The following is a 25,421-nucleotide window of genomic DNA, read 5'->3' on the forward strand; positions in this document are numbered from 1 at the left end:
ATCACTACTCCAGTAATAATTATAGGACCAGATTCAATCAGGATACAAAATTATTACGTAATCGAAATGATACATCAAACACTACTGTCTCGGCAAAGTGCAGCAAATTTTTCGAAGAAGAAAACATTTATGGAGGATGACTCTCGATGATGAATCATTGAGGAATGTTTCATTTCTAGCATCCAATATAACTTTATTGATCATGCAGTTGCAATTTCTTATTTTGAATCCGTTTTGTGATCTGAAATGATGGAAGACAAAGCAAACAAAAAAATTTAGCTCTAAAATGTGGACAAACATTATCGGAGGGTTAAAAATGGAATAGAAGCATTATATTCTTCCAAGAATACTGTCTAAAAGAAAAATTATTGTTCAATAAATTATTACAAGTGCAAAGAATGAGCGAGAAAATATTCTCGTACAAGAATTGACATTGTAATCAACTATAGTTCAAATGAAAATAGTTCTATAAATATCAGAGCAAAGAATGAGCAATTCAATGTTTTCATGCAGGAATTGACATTGTAATCTTGTTATCAACTTCAGTCTGAAAAAATAGACTATTTTTATAAATTATTGAAGAAAAAAAATGAGCAAGACAATAATGTTTTCCTGTGGGATTCACATTGTTATCAACTAAAGCTCATGAAAGGAACTCATGAATCATATTAATAAACTGTGAAAGGTTAATGATACCGTAGCGAAGATATAAATAGGATGCCAAAAATTATTGTATGTATGATAACTGAAATTATTTGTTCTTTATAAAAATTTTCCAATGCACAAAATCAAACACTATGAACATAATAAATATCATGAAATGCATGAAATCATAAATATTCAAGAGTTATTATGGTTCACAGTAATCTTACCTGCAGCGATTTGTAATCATTATGATGTCTTGGCACGCCAGAAGTCTGATGGGCGAATTTCACCACAGGGTAATCAGACAAAACAACTGGAGGAAATATTTAATGAGAGTTCAAAATACTTAAGGAGCAAACAGACTAGATGGCTTAAACAGTAACAAACGTAGTTTTTAGAGCACAAGCACAGTACAAACAATTAGAAAGCTCATCACTGAGTTTAACTGTACAAATTCGTTTGTTGATGATGAGCTCTCAGCATCTTGCAGTAGATTTTTGTTGTATTTACTGCTCGCTAGAACGAATGCTGATCCTGGTACGGCGCAGTTGGGCTGGAAAATATAGAAAAGTAAAAAATGATTTTCAGATGAGAAGCAACCTCGTGAAATGATATACGATATCGGAAGAGCTAGAACATGACCATGTAGGGAAAGAACTAAGTTCGTATAAAAACTATCATTGTTGGAGAAGATTACTACTGAATACGCCATCTTCTCTCTATGACATTATTTACTCTAAGATGGTGAATATCTGAAAGGAAAATCTTAGGTCCAGTAATTCAGAAGCTGCGCACGCACTAGCTATACATAGCTTTCAATGGTGAAGCCTCTCAAGCCTGTCATCTCTCACACAACCATTCTAATAATTATGTTTTATTGAAAGTACTGTATAAAAAGATAGAAAGATAAATTATAAATTTAATTTTGTAAGACATCATGTAATAAAGTGGGAATGATGAGCCTTTTGCATTTCACCGAGTGAGATAATGCTAAATAAGATAGGATAATGCTAAATAGGATAGCTGTATCTCCCATTATTTTTTTGCAATTCAGTCATTGCTTGGATGATGAACATTACCAGAATTACCAGTACATGGATAAAAATTCGGCGGAGCAACAGTCTTGGGCTCTGCCTGTTGGTACTCCCCCAATCATACTGATGAATTATTGTATGAATCATTGAATCAATGAATGAATTGATGAGCTACGAACATAATAATCAGTTTTCAATTGTTGATTTTTTCAGAGCTAGTGCAATAGAATAAAAAGGATTAAACGTGAAATTTGAACTAAGTATTCCAGCGATTAACAAAATAGAAACCAAACTGATAGAATATAAGAAAAACCCACTATTACCTATCTTATATTCATCTATTACCTTTTTATAATCATATATGCGGTTCACTCTGATTACACCATTTAGCTTACCTCTCTGTTTTGACTAATCATACTGGGAGCGTTATCAGTCAATTTCAAAAAAGATCATTTTTTATCTTCAAGAATATTCATTCATTTTTCGCCAATCACTATGTACTATGAGTAAGTAGTTTTTAGGAAGAGTTACCTTACTCATTTATTCAAGATTTACTCATTCACTCAGTTGAAAAAAGTAGAGAATAATTAATACATTGAATAATAGTGAAGAACTATTATGAATACCAAGTAATCAATTTCTAATTCCACCTTACAGGGCTCAGGCATCTCTGCCTGTTTCGAACCTCATATGAGGAAAAACTACTATAATTTTGCTGTATTTTGTGCTCAAATCCATTCATCTTTTCCTTGTACGCCCTCGGTCTCTCTTCCCTTCTGGGTTGTAGTTGCGGACCACCAATTTTGATTACCTGTCTTTCTTCATTCTATTCACATGCTCAGATTCTATAATCTTATTCAATATAATCTATTCTCAGATAATTATATTTTCTCGAATAATCGATACTCCACACTCACCCGATAAGCAAACGCCGACATATTCAGGTTTTCACAGCGCTCCACATGTTCGCCGAGGCAGGCTATGTAGGCGATAGCATGCGGAATGAAGGTCTGATCAATGGTGCCGGAGAAGAGTGCCTTGGCGAGCGGCCCCTTGGCGAAGACAGGCACATCCTCGCCGCCATGAGTGCTCCACTGACGGGGCACCGCCGCCTCGTGCAGAGCCTGCTGTGAGCTGCCGTTAAGGGGCGTCGCCCGGGGCGCCGTGTAGCCGGGTCCCGCCCCGTACAGCAGGGTTGAGTAGGGGATGCCGTCCACGTCTGATACTTGGCTGTCGGTGCCTGGTGCGACAAATTTATTGCTCATCTATTCATTCCTCAAAAATTTCAAAAGATACATCAATAACCTACATTATACACTGCGACAATAGAATAATGATGAGTTCCGTCTCTGTTTAAATGGTTCGTTTGATTTGTTTGATTGGTTGATCGGATGTGGAAGAGTTTTCACAATAACACTTTCCATACAGCACAACTAGATCCAATCGTCGAATTTACTTATTTGATTTATTCATAATTCTATTTATTTAGAATGTTAATTGAATTACTTTAATAATGTCTTGATAATAACAATATTAGAAGAATATTAATTAATCGTTCGATGATAATTAAATAACGTAATAATTTATTGAAACTGGATAATACTCTAAAATTGTCTGCTACAGCGTGCATAAGTCGAGCAGAACAGAACAGTACATACAAGATAATACGAACAGAACGGGCTGGTCGATTTTTAGCTTTCAGTTAAAATCACGCTCGCAATCGACCTTCATCTAGCCTAAGGCTGAAGTTAGATCAAACGAGCATACAGCTAGAGAAAAAATTCTGGAGCATGAAACACAATAAAAACAGTCCGAAATACGAGAAGCTCGATAAATTATGTCTCCAAAAGTGTATGAATCCGATGTTATAAGTATAGATCTCATAGCTGTAGAGCTTTTGAACTGGTTTCATCCAAATTATAATTATTTTTTCCCCAGGACAAGCATTCGCTTGTTTGTCAAGCCCTAGTCTAGACAAGCACATTGAAAAGCATGGAAGTGAACAAATCAAATAAGAGTAGTCTCGCGTTTCAGCATGATGACATACAAATGAACATATTGTAATAAATATTATATTACACCAACTAACCAAGAATGGGACTACTCATGAAATTAAAAAGCATCGCAAACTCCACAAGCATGCGCATTAACTCTTCCTTTAAACCATGCACAACCAAATCTAGAAGAAAAATTGATTGCATGTAATATTGGTGAACTGACCAAGAATGGGATTGCCGCGTGGCGTAGACATGCCACCGAATGTCATGACGTTGCTGTGATCGGACGTGATGACGATGAGTGTGTCCTGCAGGTTGACGAGTGACATGACGACAAGCAGGGCCGACTCCAGCACCAGCGTCTCGTCCAGCGCACGGTACGGGTTGTTATAGTGGTGACCGTGGTCTATCCTGCCACCTGCTCATGACAAATTACAGCCAGTTTTAGTTAAAAGACTAGAATTTGAATTGAGAGTGGATTCGGTGGAGTATGATGGTTTATTGTGGCTAGGTACGGTGGCTAGAGACGAGAATTTGGATTGGAGAATTGGTTATGATATTGAATCTATCTTGCTGTATGGAAGTGAAAGCTGGCTGAAATAATCTCATGAAAACGAGATAAGGGCAGTGGAAATGAATAGCCATAGGAAAACTGTTGGAAAAAAAGTAAATTCGTATGGCTTTTGTTGGTGGGGAGTCCCTTGCGGGAAGGTCCCACCGCCTGAATATATAATTTAAGCCGTCAATGGGCATTGCGACTGTCATACTTCAGCCGGGACCGTCCGCAAAACGTGCCCATCCGATAACACGGAAGTGATCTGGTTAAAACACTTCTGGTTATGAGAGGGTTTGAACATTCTATGCTGCTACGCAAGCACTCTATCCACTAGACCACGCATCACTCCACTGTTGGAAAGACAAGAAGGGATAGAGTAAGGAATACTAGAATAAGGGAAGAAGTGGGCATGAGAGATGTCAGTGAAAGAATAGAAATGAGGCAGTTGGGCTGGTATGGACATGTACAGCGAATGGGGGATAATTGCAAAACAAAACAGTATGTTAATGTAGAGAGTGCAAGTAAGGAGAGCGGTGGGACGTCCAAGGTATATGGAGATCGGATTAAGGAGATAGGACGGGGAACAGGAAAGACTGTTCCAGAGATGAAGAGAATTGCGATAGATAGGGAATCATGGAAAAAATGGTCTGAGGCTATCCCAACGCTTTGAAGGCACACTGGGGAGAGGCAAAAAAGAACAAGATTTGGTTATACTTGATATAATGGTTTAGTGTGGTTAAGTATGGATATGTGTAGTTAGAGTTGTATGGATTGGGAAGATACATAATATGGATGATTGAATAAGGAGTATAGTGAAGGATCTATTTGAATGATAAGTATTATAATTGGAAATTGAATTGAGTTTGCTTAAGGAGCTCTCATCAGGGAAAAGGTGTAAATAGAAGAGGAAAAAGGCATAAATAGGAGTTTATATAGGGTAGGGAGAGGAAAAAGAAGATGAAGAAGATGATGAAGAAAAAGAAGGAAAAGGAAAAATACAAGTTAATTGGTGAAATGAGGAATAGGAGTAGGGAAAGTAGAAAAATACTTACAAATAAGAAAGAGTGAAGAAAAAAAGTGAGAAATAGAAGAAGGAGAAAAATGAGATTAAATTGAGTTTCTTTACCCTCGTCAATAGTTATGCCGAAGTTAAGCTGGCTCATGCATTCATTCATAATTTATTATAGTTAATCGATTTTACAAAAGTATCAAGAATAATTATTGATCGTAGTGGATATTGAATGCAATTTGAAATTCGATTAAATACTTTATTGTAACTACGTAAATTGGTGGAACTTTAACAAATACTGATGTCGATCATTGGAAAATAATATGAAATAATGATCAAATATCATTTACATCAAAGGTATGGAGAAAAGGATGAGTAGGAGGAGGGGATGATGATATGAGGATGATTGCGAGGCGGGGAGGGAAACGATGGACCGTGAAGAGATTGATTGATTGATTGATTGATTGATTGACTGCCTTTATTAAGAGATGTGAGTAGGTGAAGAAGAAAGAGTGGGCTTGTGGGAGATTGTTGAAGAAAAAAGAGAATCACACGATTTTGTTTTCCAAATTATTTGGAAACAGCTCCACCCGTAATAAGAGATGAAATATTATGAGATCGAGAGAAATAATAATAAAGAGGAAAGAATAGGAAAGAGTGGGTGAAGGTCAAAGGAATTGAACGAATCGTAATCATTTACTATTTGAATAGCCGGCAGTTGGACGAGCGAATCAGGTTGCATTTCAAATAATATTAATCTCTTGTCAACATTTGAACATGCCAGAGTTGGAATGAGATGATAAATGACTTCTCGTTGGAATGATGTGCTGTATTTTAATTAATACTACTGCATACAAATTATAAATACAACTGCAATTAACAACGTTCAGAGACGACGTCACTCAGATAATATCTGTCATATTATGATTGGATGCTAAATGGCAACACTCTATTGAAACAAATAATATTAATTGTGTAATATAATCAGGAATCTAGAAATACATTTGAAATTTTCAACTATCCATCACTATGTTTGTCAGAAAATATAGGATCCCTTCTGATTAATTGGATGAAAATTCAGGAAGAGTGGTGTTTGTCTAACGTCTAGCAATATAAAATTGACATTGATTCCAATAGAACTTCATTTATCCGTTATAAAATTTCTGTTCAGTTCGATATCAAATAGGAGGAATAATGAAAAGTATTTGAATATCGACCTTGAAATAGTATCAACGTCTCACTCAACAATTTTTATTAAATTAAATTATTTTCAAATGATATAAATATCATGTTCAAGATTGTTAGTGACATAAACAATCTCCTCAAACGTAGGTACCTGATGATAGAAATAGATTGATTAAGTAGGAGATATGAACGTAGAGAAAAAATAACATTCATGTATTTATCTCTTTCCTATATAGGGCTACTTGTAATATAAATAGGTATAAAGATATTTATATTAAATATAAAGAATATAAATATTTTAAACCAAAATTTACAGTCCTAGTTCATAAAAGCATATGAATAATACACTAACATATGATCAAAATAAGAATCTTCCAGTAGTATTTATTTATTCAATTCATATCAATTGAAAATGGCATAAATGACCGGAACATGTTGTGATAAATAATATTTTAAAAAGAGGATACTGAGATTTTTATTTTCTTTATATTTAACATTCATGTATTATACGTATCTTATATAGATGAGTGGATTCGTCTTCCCTATACCCTACACAAACGTTGACATAATTAATGACCAGGAAAGAAAAAAGAAAAATCCACAAAAACTTCTATTTCTTGTGGAATGTATTGTTGGATAAAGTCCATATATGTTTTTACTTGTACATTGGTAATGAGATACGATAACATGTTCAAAACCATATTATATGATGTTCAACACCATTCTCCTTGCGAGATTCGAACCCACACATATTCCATCATACCTATCGACGGTCAATAATGCTGGTCACTAACGGGTAAAACATGCATTGTAAACCTGTTAACATGAAAATGTACACATACACATTTATTCAACATTAGCGAGAGGCTTCTAACATAAGAGAAACTACCAATAGCAATGGATAAACCATTGGAAAATTACAAATTATAATGATAGATAAATAATTTAACCTCAAATATAGCAGCGGAGAAAAAATAAACAACAAAAATTGGCAAATTGATAAAAACAATATAAAACTTGTAGTACCCTTTATTGAAAACTTTGAAATATTTTAACTATCAGTTCCGACCATAGGTCATTTTCAAGTTAGAATGAAACTTTATTTTAAAGTTTTTAATAAAAGGTACTACAAGTTATTATATTGTTTTTATTAACAAAAATTGGATATACAAAACCTAACCTCAAAAAATGTTGCTGATCACAGGTTTGATGACACAGCAATGTAAGTCAGATGACACTGTGGATGCATGGTCTACCGTTAGTGGCCAGCCTTATCCAAATGAACCACAGCAGTCCGTTAAAGTCAGTCACAAAGAGTGTTGGAATATGCGCATTCTCAATAGCATAAGATCAGAGGAATATATTATAACTTATTTAGAGATGAATTATGGAAATATGAGAAACCAACACTTACTTTCGATGAAGAGAAAGAACCCACGAGGATTGTTCATGATCATCTGCAGAGCTTTTCGAGTCATCTCAGCCAGAGACGGATTTCCCTGAGGTCCTGGATCACGGTCCACCTCGAACTCCATGTGTGAATACGAAAACAAACCTGCGAACACAAACGCACACTTCCATTTAGAAATTATTGTTGTTCCAAGTGCATTTGCCAATCACCTGTAGAGACAATAACCTTCTGCACTCTCATCAATTGAATCGAAATTGATATTCGTCATCATACAATTAGTTTGAAAGGTTTACACAAATCATGACAAACGAATCTCTATGTTTTCTCGAGAATATTGAGTATTGGATTGAATAGAATCGTCAGTAGCTCCATGTGAATAGAATGAATTGATTGGATTGGATTGGAGTTCTTCATTTATATATGTTACAATGTATATTGTTTAATGAGAGAGTGAGAAAATGAGAGACATGTATGCTGAATGAGAGAGAGCTGAAATAGAACGAATAAAACAGAGATACAGAAGGATTCAGATATACAAGAAAATTGGAGAACTAGATTGAAATGAATTTTATGAGAGAGAATTGATTGAGATTCCAATGGGAAATAAGAGCTGAGTTTGATGCCGTACTTCAATATTGGATTCCATCACGAAATGCAATGATACTTACTTGGAGGGAATTGTGAGAGTCTTGCAACTTTTCATAATAAAATTGGCTGCACAGACATTATTTTTCTTTCCAAAAACTGTTAGGAGAAGGATTAGTAATAATACAAAGAAAATCAAACCTTGGGTGACTAATGGTATTCTTCGATGTATGAGGCGAAGAGACAAAATGTCTCTTAAGGTTCGTAAACAACCATTTAATGTACAGCTGATGGATTGTTTTAAATCATATAATCGAACACTGAAGTCGGCATTGCGAACTCTAAAGGAACAGTATTTCAAGAATAAATTAGTTGAATGTGGAAATAATCTAAGGGCTGTATGGAAGGTTGTGAATGAAGCAACAGATACCCCTTGTAAAACTAATTGTTCTATTAAAGAGTTGGTTACCAAGGATAATCGCATTTTGAGATCTTATCAAGTAAATGAAATAGCAGAGGAGCTTAATGAACATTTTGTGAGTGTTGGTAGAAGAATTTCTGAAAAAATTACTAAGGTAAAGGACAAGATTTTTAGGGAAAAAACTAATAGATTGTTTTGTAATTCGTTTTTCTTTTTTCCTGTCATAGCAGAGGAAATTGATATGTGTATTAAAAACTTGAAGAAAGGGGTAGCACCAGGATTTGATGGAATTTTTTCTAAATGTCTGAGTTCAAATTCTCGCATAATTTCAGTTCCTCTGGCTCATGTAATAATTTATGCTTCTTGAATGGTGTTTTCCCCGACGAGTTGAAAAAGGCCACTGTTATTCCTTTGCATAAGAATGGTAACAAAAGTGATCCAGGGAACTATCGCCCAATTTCTCTGCTTTCATGTTTGTCAAAGGTGATTGAGAAATGTGTTAAGACTCGTTGGTCGAATTCTTGGAAAAATATGAAATTTTATCTAATTGCCAATTTGGTTTTCGTAAGGGTGTAAGTACTTCTGATGCAGTATATAATGTTACTAAGAGAATTATTGAAACACTGGACAGGGAAGAAAAATGTATAGCTGTGTTTTTAGATCTCCAGAAGGCTTTTGATACAGTGGACCACAATATTTTATTTAGAAAGTTAGAAGGTATTGGAATTAGAGGTGTTGCATTGGGTTTCTTCAAAAGCTATCTCAGTTGTAGATCACAGGTGGTTAGTGTTGATGGTATAATGAGCTCAGAATTAGAAATTACGATGGGTGTGCCACAGGGAACAGTTCTGGGTCCAATATTATTTTTGATTTACATTAATGACTTACTCAAGATAGAGCTTGAGAGCTGTTCTTTGTTTTCTTTTGCTGACGACACTGTTGCTATTTTCTGTGCATCAAAATGGGAAGATGTTTTTTGTAGAGCTAATGAGGGTTTGAAAGTTATAAAAAACTGGTTAGATTTCAACTTAGTTAGTTTGAATATAGCAAAAACTACTGCAGTGTCATTTTCTTTGACCTCAGCAGGTCAGCCAGATAACCAGGGGAGTTTGGCTTTTCATGAAACTGGATGCGATGATAATAGTTGTCTATGTCCTATAATAATATTTAAGAACAGCACCAAATACTTGGGAATAATCATTGATAAGCATTTGAAATGGAGAGACCATATTTCATATTTATGTTCTAGGTTGAGGAAGACGCTGTATAAGTTTGTTCAACTGAGAAATATTTTTACAGTTGAGCAAATTAAAATGGTTTTCTTTGCGCTTGTGCAGTCAGTTGTGCGATATGGTATAATTGGCTGGGGTGGTTGTGGTGTTACCGTTCTTAAGCCTCTTATAGTATTGTATAAGAAAATTATTAAAATATGCTTGAAAAAACCGGTTAGATATCCAACAAATTTGCTCTATAAAGAATTTAATGTTCTCAGTATTGAGCACTTGTATGATCTTGACCTAGCTAGTTTTGTCTATTCGTGGCCCAATAGATTCCCTATAGCCCCTCATGGCGGCTATGTTACTCGTAGACAATCTGAGAGATTTTTGCTAGAACCACCTTGTAGAACAGCGGCTGCCAGTGCTCATGCAGCGTATTATGGTCCTAGACTTTTAAACCGTCTGTTGCTTGAAGTTTCTGGAGCATCCCAATGTATACCATTTGTTATTATTCTTTCACTTTCAAAACTTTTAGGCAGTATCTTCGACACTACTTATTAGGGAGACAAAATGAAGACTAATTTTGATTTATTTCTCAAATCTGTTTGTAAATCTCAATTCTATTCTTAAAATACATATCTTACTTAGTATAACAGAGCAGAAGAGAATTTGTTGTTTTATTTTTAAATATTGGTGATCTTTATCTTTGATGTAGAACATATAGTTGAATCTCAATTAGGCCTATACTGATTACAAGAGCAACATTTGTATGAAAATAGCATAAGAGAATGGAATTTTCTTTTTTTCTTGATATTGTAATGTAAAATTATAAAATCTAATTATGTTATTAATATTACGATGTATATTAGTATCTTATGCTATCCAACATTCTAGAGATACACCATCCCTCATCACAAGCTTTGCTTAAAGAGGGATGCAACAATATTATTTAGAATATGATATTTTATATTCATTATTTTATAAAGAATTTGTATTTTATGTTTGTAAGTATGAATTGTATATTAATTTTTTGTTGACATTAATAAATTGAAATTGAAAATTGAAATTGAATTTATAAGCGAAGCAGATTATTACTCCTAAATGGAAATTGGAAAGTATGAAACTCTACGTTTCATGAAAAAATATAAAATCAGTGACGATTCCCAGTGTATTATAATAACGAGTTTTTTATATAATAGTAACTCAGAAATTCAGTAGCTACTAACTAGTAAAAATAACAAACAAAGAACAAACCCTATTTGATAAAGACCAATTTATTCCTCAAAAATTGCTCTCAAATTTGAGAGATTTTGAATAGGATAAAGCTCATTGTGAAATTATGTAGGATATAATATCACAGTGGCGGATCTACGGGGGGGGGGCTTTCGGGCTCAAGCCCCCCCCCCCGCCAAAACGCCTAAATTTTTTTTTTGTAAGAATGTAAATTTCATACAAATATAATTAGTTTGAAGCTGGTAAAGTATATTCATTGGCAAGAATGACCTAATTCCACTACTACGTCTTCAATTGTATGATATCCGTTAACGTTTTAATACTTTGTATAATATCTTAGTTACATTTACATTGCCTGCCCGCTCCGTTTATCTGGTTTCATTGAAACTATTTCGAAATATTAAATATACGATGTACTTAAAAATAAATCCTTTTCATATTATTATTATGATATTAAATATCATGAGCTAATAATCAAAAAGATTCTCCAATCCTTTAAAATTATGAATATATTATTTGTTTGTTTATTATTGTGTATTTGTGCAATAGATAATAATTTTGCAAATCATGATGTGCAACGTAAAATATTGACAATAGAAGTAAATAGCTCTAGAAGTACAATGAATGCTTTCGTCCTGAACATTATAATCTGAAAACGTGATTTCCAATTATTTTATTTTCCATAATTATTATGGAACTCGACTAATATATAATAGTATATTCCTTAATAGTTCCTTAATACATTGGATTAATATAATATATATTATGTTCCAAGTACACTAGCAAAAAGTTTACTCAATTTTTGTTGTAACTTACCTAATAAATGATCGACGGTGTTTGGATCGACGCGGTCCAGCTGCTCTTTGTTCCAGACATACTCGGCCTTCAAGCCCATCCTCTTCTTCTCCCTGAGCCAATCCTGGGTGAGGTCTCTGCCGTCCTGGCGACGCCCTGACTCCATCAGCAGTTCCGGGTCACGAGCGATTCGCGGCAGCCAGTGGCGTCTACCTCCTCCAAGGAGCACCTAATTCAGATCAGAATGGATAAGATTTTATTGGATTTCCTTAATACATTGAATTAGATTGAATTCGATTGAAATGATAGGATGCCAGAAAATGGAGAACAGCTATTTGTCTTTGAGAATTAACTGATGACACCAACTCAGTATAGTCATCACCATAATAACTACTACTTATTATGGAGTTATTCATGATTATAATGAATACTTCAGTCATGGGGGTTGATGTTACTGACTACTGTAGTCATGAAACTGATGCAAGTAATGAGTGCAGCCCAGTCTAATGCTCAAAATTCAACGATGAATCCAAATGCGCGCCTACAGGTATCCGGGCTTAAAGTAAATCTAAACGTGTGGTATATGAATCTCCTTCAAGAAAAGGCATAGGTAAAGTTCAAAAAGATAGCTCTGAGCAGCTAACGGAGCATGATATAATACGGAAGTATTCAATACAGCAGTATTCAATATAGGAGTACTCAATACAGAAGTATTCAACGCCGAAGTACTCAACACAGGAGTATATATTCAATACATAAGTTCAATACAGATATATTCGATACAAAAGTATTCAATACGGATACATTGAATGTTGGAGTGGTTCAAAACAGAAGTATAGATTCAGAAACCCATCTGAATTGTTTCAATATCAACTGATCCACTTAAAACTAAAAGTAGTGAATAATCAATTACAAAAAACATTGTTTCTCAACCCAGCCGAACGAGAGATTAAGTTGTCAAGAATTGAATTGTGGAATATAGATATTATCTAACCCTCCAGTAAGCGCGCTGGGTTCAGGCCCAGACAGTTTTGTTCACTCAGTAACTTCTCACCCGGTCACTATATCATTAAACATTTATTGAGTATTTCAAGAATTTCGCACTGAAATTTTATAGGGGAAGATGTGCGTTTCAGTACCTTCAAACCAGTTCTCTAGTTACACGATCAAAACAACTCGAAACGTCAACAGGATACGTTCTACAAACCTACAACCTAAAACTCAATCAGGAGAAAGTGATACTATACTAGATGAGAACATGGAGAAAAATGCACCTGTTAGTTCAGAAAAGATGCATAAAATTCGAGTACGTATCGACGGAGCAATAGTGAAAATGGAAGAAAACATTTCGATGTGAATTTTCAGATGAAGAGATATCCACTACCTATCATGTGTATTTCGAACTTTATAAGAACTGAATGGACTTCTACGTAGAAAGCTCCAAGTCACACAATTCTCAGAAATCATTCAATCACAACAAACTTTTCTTTTTCATTCCATGAATAAACTACTGTCAGCAATCTAAAAGTTCACTTACTTTGATTGACTTCTGATTTACTGACTTCATGGCGACTATTTTTTACGTAGAAATCAATCATACTAATGAACTATGAAAATCTGGGACAGGTCAATTCCCGTAATTGCTCGTTGTTTGTTGTTCTTAGCAATCAAAAGCAGCTTCCAAACTCTACTTAACGAAAAGGTTGATGAAGCAGAGTAGGATGACGACATTCTGTTTGTTTCAAGGCTTTGACTCAAGACAGACGATTGAGGAAAGAATTGTGTCAGCCTGAATGCTCTCTTACTTTTCACTCTTATTGGAAAAGTTGGATTTGTCTTTTCAAACGAAGGAAATTGTAGTGGGAATTCAAAGAGATACTTGTTTTCTTGTGCATTTTTTGAGGTTCCGATGCATCTTTTACAGAAAAAAGGGGAGAGAACTGATAGAGCATGGAATGAGGATGTTTTATTTAATTCACGTGGAGAACCACTATTTTCAGAGACAGTACAGTGTACTATAGTACAGTATGTATAGTATTGATCGTAAAAAATATGGAAATAATGAAATAAAATGAAAATTGGTAGCAAAGATAAACAACAACACCTGCATGAATCATGAATTGGAGGAACATTTGATAGTGATGACAAAACAAGATACACTCGGATACAAACAAGATTCGATAATTAGTAATTCAATACTACTGGATGTTCAAGATCATTTATTTATTTATTTCCAATGGCATCTCTTGAGGGGATGAATGACAATGCCGTACAAACGCTTCCATTTGTGATGAGTCAATGCAGGGGTGCCCAGCCCCCCCTAGGGCAATGGCGCATGCCACCCCCAATCCAAGTGTAATGCCCCCCCAAACTACCCCCAATTCCTAACCCTTTAGTTTTTAACATTAGTCAGTGTATGACAATAAAATTCACATCTTACATTATAATCTTCCAAAAGAACATTATTTACCTTTGGTTTTGTAAGGAATTCTTTCTGTTTTCATAATATTGTAAAAATATACACCATCGTTTCTTATCTCTTTCAAAATAGAAATAAAGTATCTTTTTGATATTATTTTTGAGACTAGCAGTGCACCCGTTCTTGTTCGGGAGGACTAGAAAGTACTACATTACATCAGGAAAACCTACATGACAAATATTTTAATAGAATATTAAAATATAAGTAAGGGATGCTTTGCTTTTAAAATGTTAAGGTTACTTATAAAAAGTTGAATAATAATATCATTGATAACTCTTTATTGCAAAAGAATATTTCATAGCAATTTCGGTACCTAAACATTCATACAAATTTGGAACGATTTTATTCATACAATATAATGTCGGCAAGTTTAGGTATTCCAAATCCTATACTATTAAACGAGCAATTTCTGTTTAGATGTTCAAATGTTTAGATGTTTGTATTTCACCGGAAAACGATCTCGAAAATGGCTCTAACGATTCTCACGAAATTCAGAACATAGTAGGTTTATAATATAAAAATTAGATTGCACTAGGTCTCATCCCTGGGGAAACTCGCTGAAGGACATTAAAAGAATTTACCAACCTTGGAAAAATAGCTGATAATTTCGTCGTCTGTTGATGATGGAAGTGAGTGAGCGAGTGTGAGCACTACCTCCGTAAACAAAGCCATAGTGCATTCTGGTGACGTCAGCACCGGTAGGGCTCCTACACCAATAACAATTTGTTGATTTCAACTGATCTATATCAGCTAGTTTTTTTATTGGTGTAGGAGCCCTACCTGTGCTGACGTTACCATCAACACCTGTCATGCACTATGGCTTTGTTTACGGAGGTAGTGGTGTGAGCATGTGTGTGGGACTGAGACAAAATTATGACTCAGCTGTTGAACTTTTGTAACTAATTCAATCAGGTACTTAGTGGCAGTTGTACAAAAGCCGGTTAAATTTTAATCTTGATCAATTCCAGTAGAACCAATCAGATAAGCAATCTTTTTTAGATGGTCTTCTGTGATTTGGTTCACGTGGAATTAATCAGGATTAAAATTTAACATGCTTTTGTGAGAGAAATTTTTGCATTTCTCTGGGAATTAATCTCAATCCACTGTGGTTAGATAGAACCTTTCTGTATGAACTATAAACATTTATTATAATTTCTTCTTTCGTAATAATTTTTATATGCTTTTGTAGGTATTCCAGAGCGGAGCTCGGTGCCCCGATATTTATCATAAATTGGGACAGGTTGTCACTGATGTTGTGTTGTTGGTAGTATTTACTTTTAAACATTACAGGAGTAAATAACACAAGTCGAACAAAATGTATATTTGAATGGTTTGGTTTTTGGGATAAAGAAATCATCTGAACAAGTACATTTTTTTTGTAAATTCTATCTATTAATACCAAATGTCGGGGCACCGAGCTTTGCTCATTATTTATTCATTGATAAACAGAACTCAATTCTTTAAAATGATTGGAGAAGGACTAACAGGCACAGCCCAAAACTGTTTCTTCCCCGAATTTTTATTTATACACAATAACATTTATAATTGGAATATTTAATATTCCATAAAGTAGGTTATGTTTCATACACTTGAATTCAAGTGAAATTTTCAGTCCAAATATTTGAAAACATAAAACTTCTAATTTAGATTGTTTACACACCAAATTGAATAACAAAATAACACTTACTAATTACTTTGAACTGTAAAATAATGATTAACTTTGAATATTATGATATTATACCATCTCATGTCAACAAATCAGATTACTGTATTTTGATCGAGTCAATAATGGAACTTTCTAGATTTCTCGCGAGATACAGTAAGCAAATTGATTACACAGCTGATCTCCCACACAGGCACACGCATCTTCTGCTATCGACAGACGACGAAATCATCATCTGCTTTTCCAATGATGAATTATCCTTTTCATGTCCTTCAGGGAGTTTTCTCAGGGATGAGACCTAGTGCAATCGAATTTTGATATCATAAACCTAATATATTCCGAATTTCGTGAAAATCGTTAGAGCCGTTTCCGATATCCGTTGAACATAAATAACCAGATAACCAGATATAAAAATAGGAAAATATAAACAGATATACAGAAATTGCTCGCTTAATATAATAGGATAACAACTTATAGTCCAGTCAAATGTCGTTTTTCAGGAAACAGCCCCAAAAGAATTTTTTTCGATGGTTCTATAGTATTTTGGGGCGCTGAATTCTAATCTTAAATTTGCTGACACACCAGAGGGCGACTTCACCACCAAAATGTTGGATTTTTTTAAGTTTTCCATTTAATCTCGAGAACCTTGAATTTTCAAAAAAAGCATTCTCCATGAATAATATTAAAGATAATGAAATTTTCAATGAATTGAGTGGTCACGCAAGACTAGTTTTTGGATTTTTTATCTGAAGTGTTCCACAAGATACGCAACTTTGAATGTGCGAGAAATTTTGATATTTCCCCCATTCTCGCATATGCAAAGTTGCGTATCTTGTGGAACACTTCAGATAAAAAATCCAAAAGGTAGTCAAGGTTGTGATGAATTTTCTCCTCTTTTTACTCCCATGAATTATACTTCTGTTATCAGTACCGTTCAAAAGTTACAGCCAATTGAATGATGATCTATATTTTCTCATTTTTCTTGTGATTTTACTGTTATTAAAGAGTCTCTAAAATGAGTACAATCCATGATAGAAACTTGCAATTGGTCTTAAATGAGAAAAAATTTCATGCTCTATAAGCTGAGTTGCCTCAAATTGATCTTGCGTTACTGTTTATATCGAAAAACTGTCAAGACTGTGAAAATGAGAAAAATATCGCAAATTTCTTGATTTTTTGAAACAAACGTATCTTACTTCATGATTATATCTTTAGAAAAATCTTCAACCTCACATAAGAGAGGAGATTCTTTACTTCATTTCAAGACCAAGTATCATTTTGAGTTACCGAGACACACAGTTTTGAATATAGAAATCGGTAATTTTTCTATGCATTGAAATATTGCCTAAAATAAACTAAAGGAGAAATTTTCTATATTTCTAACAAATTTCAGTGATATGATACATGATTTTCAACCGTTTGACGAGCTAATATGAACGAGCTGTAGTACGAGAAGATGTGATCATTCAGTCAAAAGTTATAAGTTATTAAAGTTCTGATCCTGGACGTATTCTTATGTGTGTTCCCCCCTTGGAAATACTGAAATCTAACGAGTGATCTCATAGTACATAACCCTCGTGAATTTTGAATTTTGGCTGTAGGACATGATTTTCTATTCTTGGGTGTACTCTCCCTCCCACCACTACTAAATTCAAAAATAGGTACCTAAGGAATTCTGTTCAGAATTAATATTGTTAATTCACGTGATGTGTGGCTTTCTATCATTACTAGAAAAAAGATCTAGTTGTATAGGGTAGAAGTGGTAGGTTTGCATAATTTTGAAAACCCCTTGAAAAACCCTTTGAAAACTCTTAGCTCCGGAATCAAAAATCGTAGAGTCCTGCGCAATCACTCAATTTATTGGAAATTTTATTATCTTTAATATTTTAAAAATGCTTTTTTTCGAAAAGTTAAAGGTTCTCAAGATTAAATGGAAAACTTGAAAAAAGTCCGAAATTTTTGGGAGTTTTTGGGGTAAAGCCGCCCTCTGGCGTGTCAGCAAATTTCAGATTAGAATTCAGGGCCCCAAAATACATATAGAACTGTCGCGAAAAATTATTTCGGGCTGTTTCCGGAAAAACAACCATTTGACTGGACTATTATACAAAACAGAAAAAAGTTATCAAGCATTACAATAATAACTTGATTACTGTGTGGTAAATAGGGTGTAAATTTGAAAGATTGAAATTGGCTTAATTTGATATTTTTCACAAAACTTTTGACAAGAGAAGTTTTTTCTGCTGTCAAAATCACTAGAGTTTGCGATGTTGTTTTTAATTGCATTCCCATTTCAGAGACATTGATATCATCATGAAACGCCTTCGAAATTAAAATAATTATTAGATTAAAATGTACATTACATTTTAACTTATCATTGTGGTTTTAAGAGAATTAGGTTGCAACAGCAAGGAAACTCAAACACAGGACCATTAAAAATTAAAATTAAGCAAAGGAAATCAAAATAATAGTGGATGATGAAGTTACAATTTATTTTTGTCAAAGATTTACCTTCAAACTCATAGGCTTAAAATTACTAAAATTCCTGCATACAAAATCAATTGTATTTTTTATGCTTTATATTTAGTTACACTTAGCAAAATATAACATTGTAAAGGTGGGAAAAAGTATTAAAATTAACTACATTAAGATATCTCTTTTTGAAACCTTGATTTTTTAGCCATGATTCAAAATGTTGAGATAAAATATGAAAAAAATCATGCCCTCCCCCCAAAAATGTTGATGGCGCAAATTGCGCCATGCCCCCCCCCTTGTGGGCACCCCTGAGTCAATGAATGAATGAGAGATTGAAGTCTGAGAACGAGCACCCAACCGATATAAATTATTGAGAGTGAAATAAAACCCGAATTACTTGACAAATCCATAAAAAGAACTCACTTGCTACTCATTACTATCTAGACAAAACTAATACTATTCATACCCTCTACATTTATATCCATCACCAGATTTCTTTGTCGTCTCTGTAGCCCATTATAATGGACTCTTTGTCGCTTAGATTCAAGGTGTTTTGCTTACTAAACATTCAACTAATGTTCCAGATAAGAGGATGAGATCATCATCTGAAAATCCCTAAAAATCAGTCAACATACCGATAACTTACAACCCGAAGTTTGAGACCCTTTGTTCGCTAAACGCTCAACAATAAGTTCCAGTTTCGCAAATTAAGTTATTCGGAGAATAGAGTCACACCAGAAAGGAAGTAAAGTTGGCTGTTAGGCGAGTTCGAGCTTTTTTGGCGTCAATGTTTGAGTGCTTTCTACAACCGAAGTTGGAGTTCAGAGCAAGAAAGTGACTCGTAAAATTCATCTTGCACACGAGTCTCGGGCAACTAATGGATTACAGTTGCCGCGCCTTTTCAACACTATTATCTCGGTTACAGCCGCCACTTTCAACTTCTTTGCCACACTTTATCGACATGTAAGGAAGCGGGTTCAAAGAGAATGCGATACAATTCCTGTTGAATGATTCGTTCTATTTGTCAGATTTGTACTATAAAGTACAGACACAGATAAGGTGAACTGGTAAATGAGATCAAAATCGAAAAATACTATGACCAGAAATACGAATTGTACAAGTACAATAGTACGAATAGTTCAATAGGTAAGATAAAGTATTTTGTGCGATACCTTGTATCCTGTTGAATGATTCGTCCTATTTGTCACATCTGTACGATTAAGTACCAACAAAGATAAGGTAAACTGGTGAATGAAATCAAAATCGAAAAATACTACGATCAGATATTAGGAATCGTACAAGTACAATAGTACGAATCGTTCAATAGGTAAGATAAAGTATATTGTGCGATACCTTGTTCCAATGAGAGACGTATTAACTTGCTCCCACTCTTGTGTGATAGTTCCATTTGATAGTGATGAAGAATTGGAATAATTAAATACAAGCAATATGTAATAATGAGAAAACCCCTCGATGGCTGAGAACAAAGATTCTTAAGGCGTTTGCTTCATAAACATTCAACTAATATTCCAGATAAGAGAATGAGATCATCATCTGAAAATCACATTCTTGCATGGATTCATGGAGTATGAGATCATATGAGTCTCATGGAGAATAAGATCATCATCTGAAAATCAAATTTTTGCATGGATTCTAACACTTGGATGAGCCAACAAGTGAGAAAGATTGAGTTTTGGTGGAAGGTTTCTCAATTACATATGTTGTATTCGGTTTCCTAAGATCAGTTCACTGCATACTCTCAGTACCTTACAGCAAAAAAAAAACTGTTTCAAACTCAACTTCAGTTCACATCAAATTATTGACCCACAATATTCAATAAATTCCAAGTAATCACTGAAATATCAAAGTTCTAAGCACAGAGAAAAGAATACTATAGTAATACTAATGGAATGCAACTAAATTACTGAATTTTACTAATAAAATACTTGAATATCTAAATATTAGTAATATATTCTAATCTCTGTTCTAAGTTAATCTCCGAGCATGCAGCAAAGCCAAACACTCTCAGTGGTATTACTTAGTAGTATTAGTAAAATATCACTGAATTACTACACTCTGTACAAAATTACTTTTGACTTGGGATGGACATGCGCAGCAGAGTAGTCATAGAGCGGTGAGGATACAACGGCGACGATATTACCGTTTTGAACCGGCCAGCGTTCTCTAATTTCTAGTGAGTATTCAAGAGCTCATGTTAAACTTACGAAGTTTCCTTTCTGCAAACAGTGACTCAAATGATTCTAATCGACAAATTGACTACTGCGCTTCCACCTATGACTCTATCCAGTACTGTAATTGGCTGATCTCCCTACGTTTCTATGCGCCGCATATTCCTCCAAATCAAAAGTAATTTTGTACGGAATGTAAATATCACTAGTACATTTCTTGAATATCTAAATATTGCCAAAAACTCTCAGTAGGCCTACCTTCAAATGCCTGCCAGGTTCATCCTCGACTATCTGTCGTGCGATGTCCTTGCAGGAGCGGCGGGCGGGGGGAGGCACCCGGCTGTCATCCTCCCAGTAGCGGGAGGCCGCGTGCGAGTAGAGAGCTGCCGGTGTGGCGTGGGTCACCCGTGACGTTGTCACTATGCCGGTGCTCTTTCCTGCGGGCACAAATTAAAGAAAAGGTTTAGAGAGAGTCAGGAGAGTTTTGATGGTAAGAAAATTTGGAAGTTTGATGGAAGTGTGTAGTATAAATGAATGAGAATAGACGAGAAAAACATGAGATTATGAGAGTAGGAGTTGAATAAGAGCTAAGCTAAATGAATCGTTTTTCAAGGCCTAGTCAAGGTCGGCAAGGCAGGAAGCTCTCCAATTGGCTGATTATCAGCTGATTCCCGAACGCCAACCCAATCAGCTGGTAATCAGTTAATCGGAGAGCTTCCTGACCTGCTGACTCTTTCACCACCAGTGCAAAAACGCCTGGAAAACACCGTCATGTGGCTTGGCTCTAAGGCAAAATCATTCATGCTAGTAGAAAGTGAGTTGCATGAATGGATGATAATATTATAAGAAAAAAATATGGGAATGGAAGTTGAATAAGACAAAGATAATATATCTATAGAGTGGAAAGAAATTACGGAAAACACAATAACGGAAAAGAGAATGAAAATTAGAAGGTTGGAGAGGGAGATAACCAAAGTTGAGAGTATTTGATGGAAAAGTAGAGTTCATGTAAAGCCATGTCCACACTGAACAAGTGTTCGACATACATGTTCGGCAAACATGTTTATTGAGGAGCTCAGAGACAAACATTTTAAAAACTTCGGACAATCATTGTTGTCAAACAAAAAGTTACTATTTTTCCAAAAAAATTTAGTGTTGACAGCTAAAACATAACATTTAGTGGACAAGCATGCTTTTTTGTGGCAACAAAAAACATTCTCGACTATTTTCCCAGCTAAAAACGAACAAGAAGTGTGGTAAGAAGGGACAATTTGCTCGGGTATGTAACTCAAAATCTTCCGTATCAGAGAAAAAAAGAGTGTTTAGTAATTCGATATTACTAACACCTTCAGTGCAAGCCGAAAAATGTCTTTCAAAGGTTATTATTCCTATTACTATAAACGGAACTGAAAGTCAAGCACTGATCGATACTGGAGCAACTGGCAACTTAATTGACGATACCTATGCAAAAAACTGAATTTAGAAGTTATACCAGAGATAGGAAAACTAACTTTAGGCTCAAAACGCTTCACACCACAAATCCGAGGCAAAGTTAACGTGAATTTTGCAGTTAAGGGAGAAAGTTATACAAACACAACCTTAATGCTTATGCAAGACCTCTGTGAAAATATTATTCTTGGGCACGAATTTATGAACAATTTCTCCAGTATAGAAATACCATTTGGAGGTAAAAAGCCACCTCTTACTATTTGCGGAATAACTCAAGCAAAATTCCTCCTTGCTCCCTTTTTCAACATCTAAAACCTCATTGTCAACCAATTACAACCAAATCTCGCAAATTATCAAAAGATGATGAAGATTTTATTTCCAATGAAATTCAACAATTACTGGAAGATGGCATCATAGAGGAAAGCCACACACCTTGGCGTGCCCAAGCATTTGTTGTTATACCCGATAACCGAAAAAAAAGGATGGCTATAGATTATTCTAGAGCTATAAACAAATTCACTGAATTGGACGCCTATCCCATTCCTAATATGGAAGATTCAGTTCGCAAAGTAGCTCAGTATTCCTGGTATAGTATTCTAGATCTGAAATCCGCATATCACCAAGTACCAATCTTACTTGAAGAAAGGCAATACACAGGATTTGAAGCATGTGAGAAACTTTATCAGGTCTGTCGTATTCCTTTTGGTGTCACTAATGGTGTTTCAGCTTTTCAAAGAGTAATTGATTCACTCATACAAAAAGAGAAATTATTTGATACCTATGCTTATTTAGATGACGCCATAATTTGTGGAAATTCAAAAGAAGAACATGACACTAATCTTGAACGGTTTCTTGCAGCAGCTTCAAATAACTTACTATAAACAAGGAGAAGAGTAAATTCTGTCAAAAGGAGATACGTTTCCTAGGATTTTTAATTGGAAACAAATCATTACGTCCAGATCCCGAACGTCTAGAGCCTCTACTTAATATGCCCCCACCTCCTAATCCCAAAACTCTTCAGAGAACTGTGGGCCTCTTTGCACATTACTCTCGATGGATACAAAATTTGTCAAGTAAAATTGATGCGTTGGCACACCTTGGCACACTCTCCCCTCTTCAAGGAAAGGCCCTTGCAGCTTTTGGAGATCTTAATGCAGAGGTAGCTGCATTTGTGCAACATGTGGAAGGATGAAGGAGGCATTCTCACTGTGGAGTGTGCCTAAGAAGATAATTTTGAATAAAATTTAGAATTTAGAAATAGGCCGACACATCTAGAAAATACCTGAGTCTATACCTAATCCATGCAGGTGAACGGGCTAGAGTCAAGAAAACTTCAATTAATCTTGCCATGCCTGATTTAATAGGTTTATACTATAGAATAACACTACAATTTGAAATAATTGAAAAATACAAACAGTTTCAATAAACATTGGCAACTAAAATCGAACAACAGAAACAACAATATCATGTTACTTTGTTGACATTCTTCATCTGATTCGGGGGCGCATTACTATCCCCGTTTAGATAGCAATACGTCACAAAACCAAACAAGATCAGTCATAAAATAACCAATCAATTTCAACATGAAATTACTCAAGAAAGAAAAAACCCGTTGAACCCAAATTTCGTCGATAGTAACCCATATAACCCATTTCATAATAATTTTGAATCCCCACTTTTTATTGACATTCTCGAATGAACCTTTGTTTCACTACACTGCACTTTCGTTGGTTTGTACGTTGCTTTATCGTCGGGGTTACAGTACCTTGTTTTTGGCGGTGAGCTTTTACCGGTTGAATTTGGCTTGACGGCGACGTCCTCTTACGTCCCTAGACCTGTCGTCTGAACGGGTGTCTTGAAGCGGTTTTACATAAAGTTGCGGAACCAAAGGGGTGGTAGTACAAGAAGTTGGTTTGGGGACACACATGAACCGCTGTAAATAAATGTATTACAGCATTAATTTCTAACTCTTCCTACAATTCATCAAAAGCTAAAACAGGAGTTTATTCTGTTATTTAATTTAGATTTTATCTTGACGTTCTGATTTCCTTCTCAAAATTTAACAGATTTAAAACAAATTTACTTGCCAGAGTGTCATTAATCTACAATGCAACTTTATGAAAACACTCGTAATAAATTAATATAATGCTTTTAGAAAAATGAATACTTCATTAATTATGATGTTAACTTTTATGATATTTTTCGTTTGGTTTGCAAAATCAAATATAATTTTTCATATAGTAGCTCGGCTAGTATTGTTGGAAACTTGTGCGCTAGCCAACATTTATTTTATTTATTATTTATGAACTTTAGGACGCAATCCAAGTGTAAATAACGGGCATTCGCCCAAAACTGCTCAGAACCTTAATTAAAAATGAACATTCCAGAGTTTATGATTTGATTTACCTACAAATACAAGTCCAAAAACTAGTATCAACTGAAATTATGAATTTATCACCTAATAAAACAAGACACTTTATAACACAATAAAAGAAAAAAATATTGAAAATTTCACTTTAAGGAAAGATAATGTTTGCCTTATAAGATTCACCTTTAATTAAATAAAATTAGTAGACACATAGAAAATAATTTAAATTGTATTAAAATTTGAACATTCATTAATATTAATTTCCTGGAGAAGAAAAACTTTCTTCTTCATCTATTAAGATTTCTATCATAAAAAATTTACTAAATCATTCAAAAGCCTTAATGACATAAGAAAACAGAGTCTGAAAAATATAAATTAAAAAATGTCATAAACTCAATATGAACAATTCTTAAAAGTTTCATTTCAATTTAAAGGCTATCTTCCTGACTTTCAGCAATACTCTACGATAATATATCTCCAGAACAATAACTCAAATGTAACGTAACTGAAAACTTTCTATACTTCTGTAGAAAAAAATTATAAGTATCTTCCATCACTAATAAAATCAAAAGGATTATTCTCAATCAATATTATTAACTTGAAAAATAACAGGCTTTGTTGATAAAATCTTTTGATTGAAGTTTCACTTAATTAATTTCCCTAAATTATATTTTAACCTTATTTTACGTACCTTAGCGGTTATTTGAAGAAAC

General features: G+C 34.5%; 1 protein-coding gene across 3 annotated transcripts in view; it reads right to left on the minus strand.

Annotated features, from left to right (window-relative positions):
* Positions 1-955: 955 nt before the first annotated feature.
* The window catches only part of LOC111045581 (alkaline phosphatase, tissue-nonspecific isozyme), a 75,249-nt gene continuing 50,783 nt past the window's right edge, over positions 956-25,421 (minus strand). For all 3 annotated transcript variants that reach the window (XM_039434778.1, XM_039434779.1, XM_039434777.1), the window contains exons 5-10: positions 21,150-21,328; positions 12,110-12,317; positions 7,841-7,981; positions 3,900-4,094; positions 2,597-2,919; positions 956-1,198 (exon numbers count right to left, since the gene is read on the minus strand). In XM_039434778.1, coding sequence (XP_039290712.1) covers positions 1,040-1,198; positions 2,597-2,919; positions 3,900-4,094; positions 7,841-7,981; positions 12,110-12,317; positions 21,150-21,328 — 1,205 coding nt within the window. In that variant the 3' untranslated portion in view covers positions 956-1,039. The remainder of the gene's footprint in view (positions 1,199-2,596; positions 2,920-3,899; positions 4,095-7,840; positions 7,982-12,109; positions 12,318-21,149; positions 21,329-25,421) is intronic.

This window comes from Nilaparvata lugens, chromosome 8, assembly GCF_014356525.2.
Source record: "Nilaparvata lugens isolate BPH chromosome 8, ASM1435652v1, whole genome shotgun sequence".
NCBI classification, from domain to species: Eukaryota; Metazoa; Arthropoda; class Insecta; order Hemiptera; family Delphacidae; genus Nilaparvata; species Nilaparvata lugens.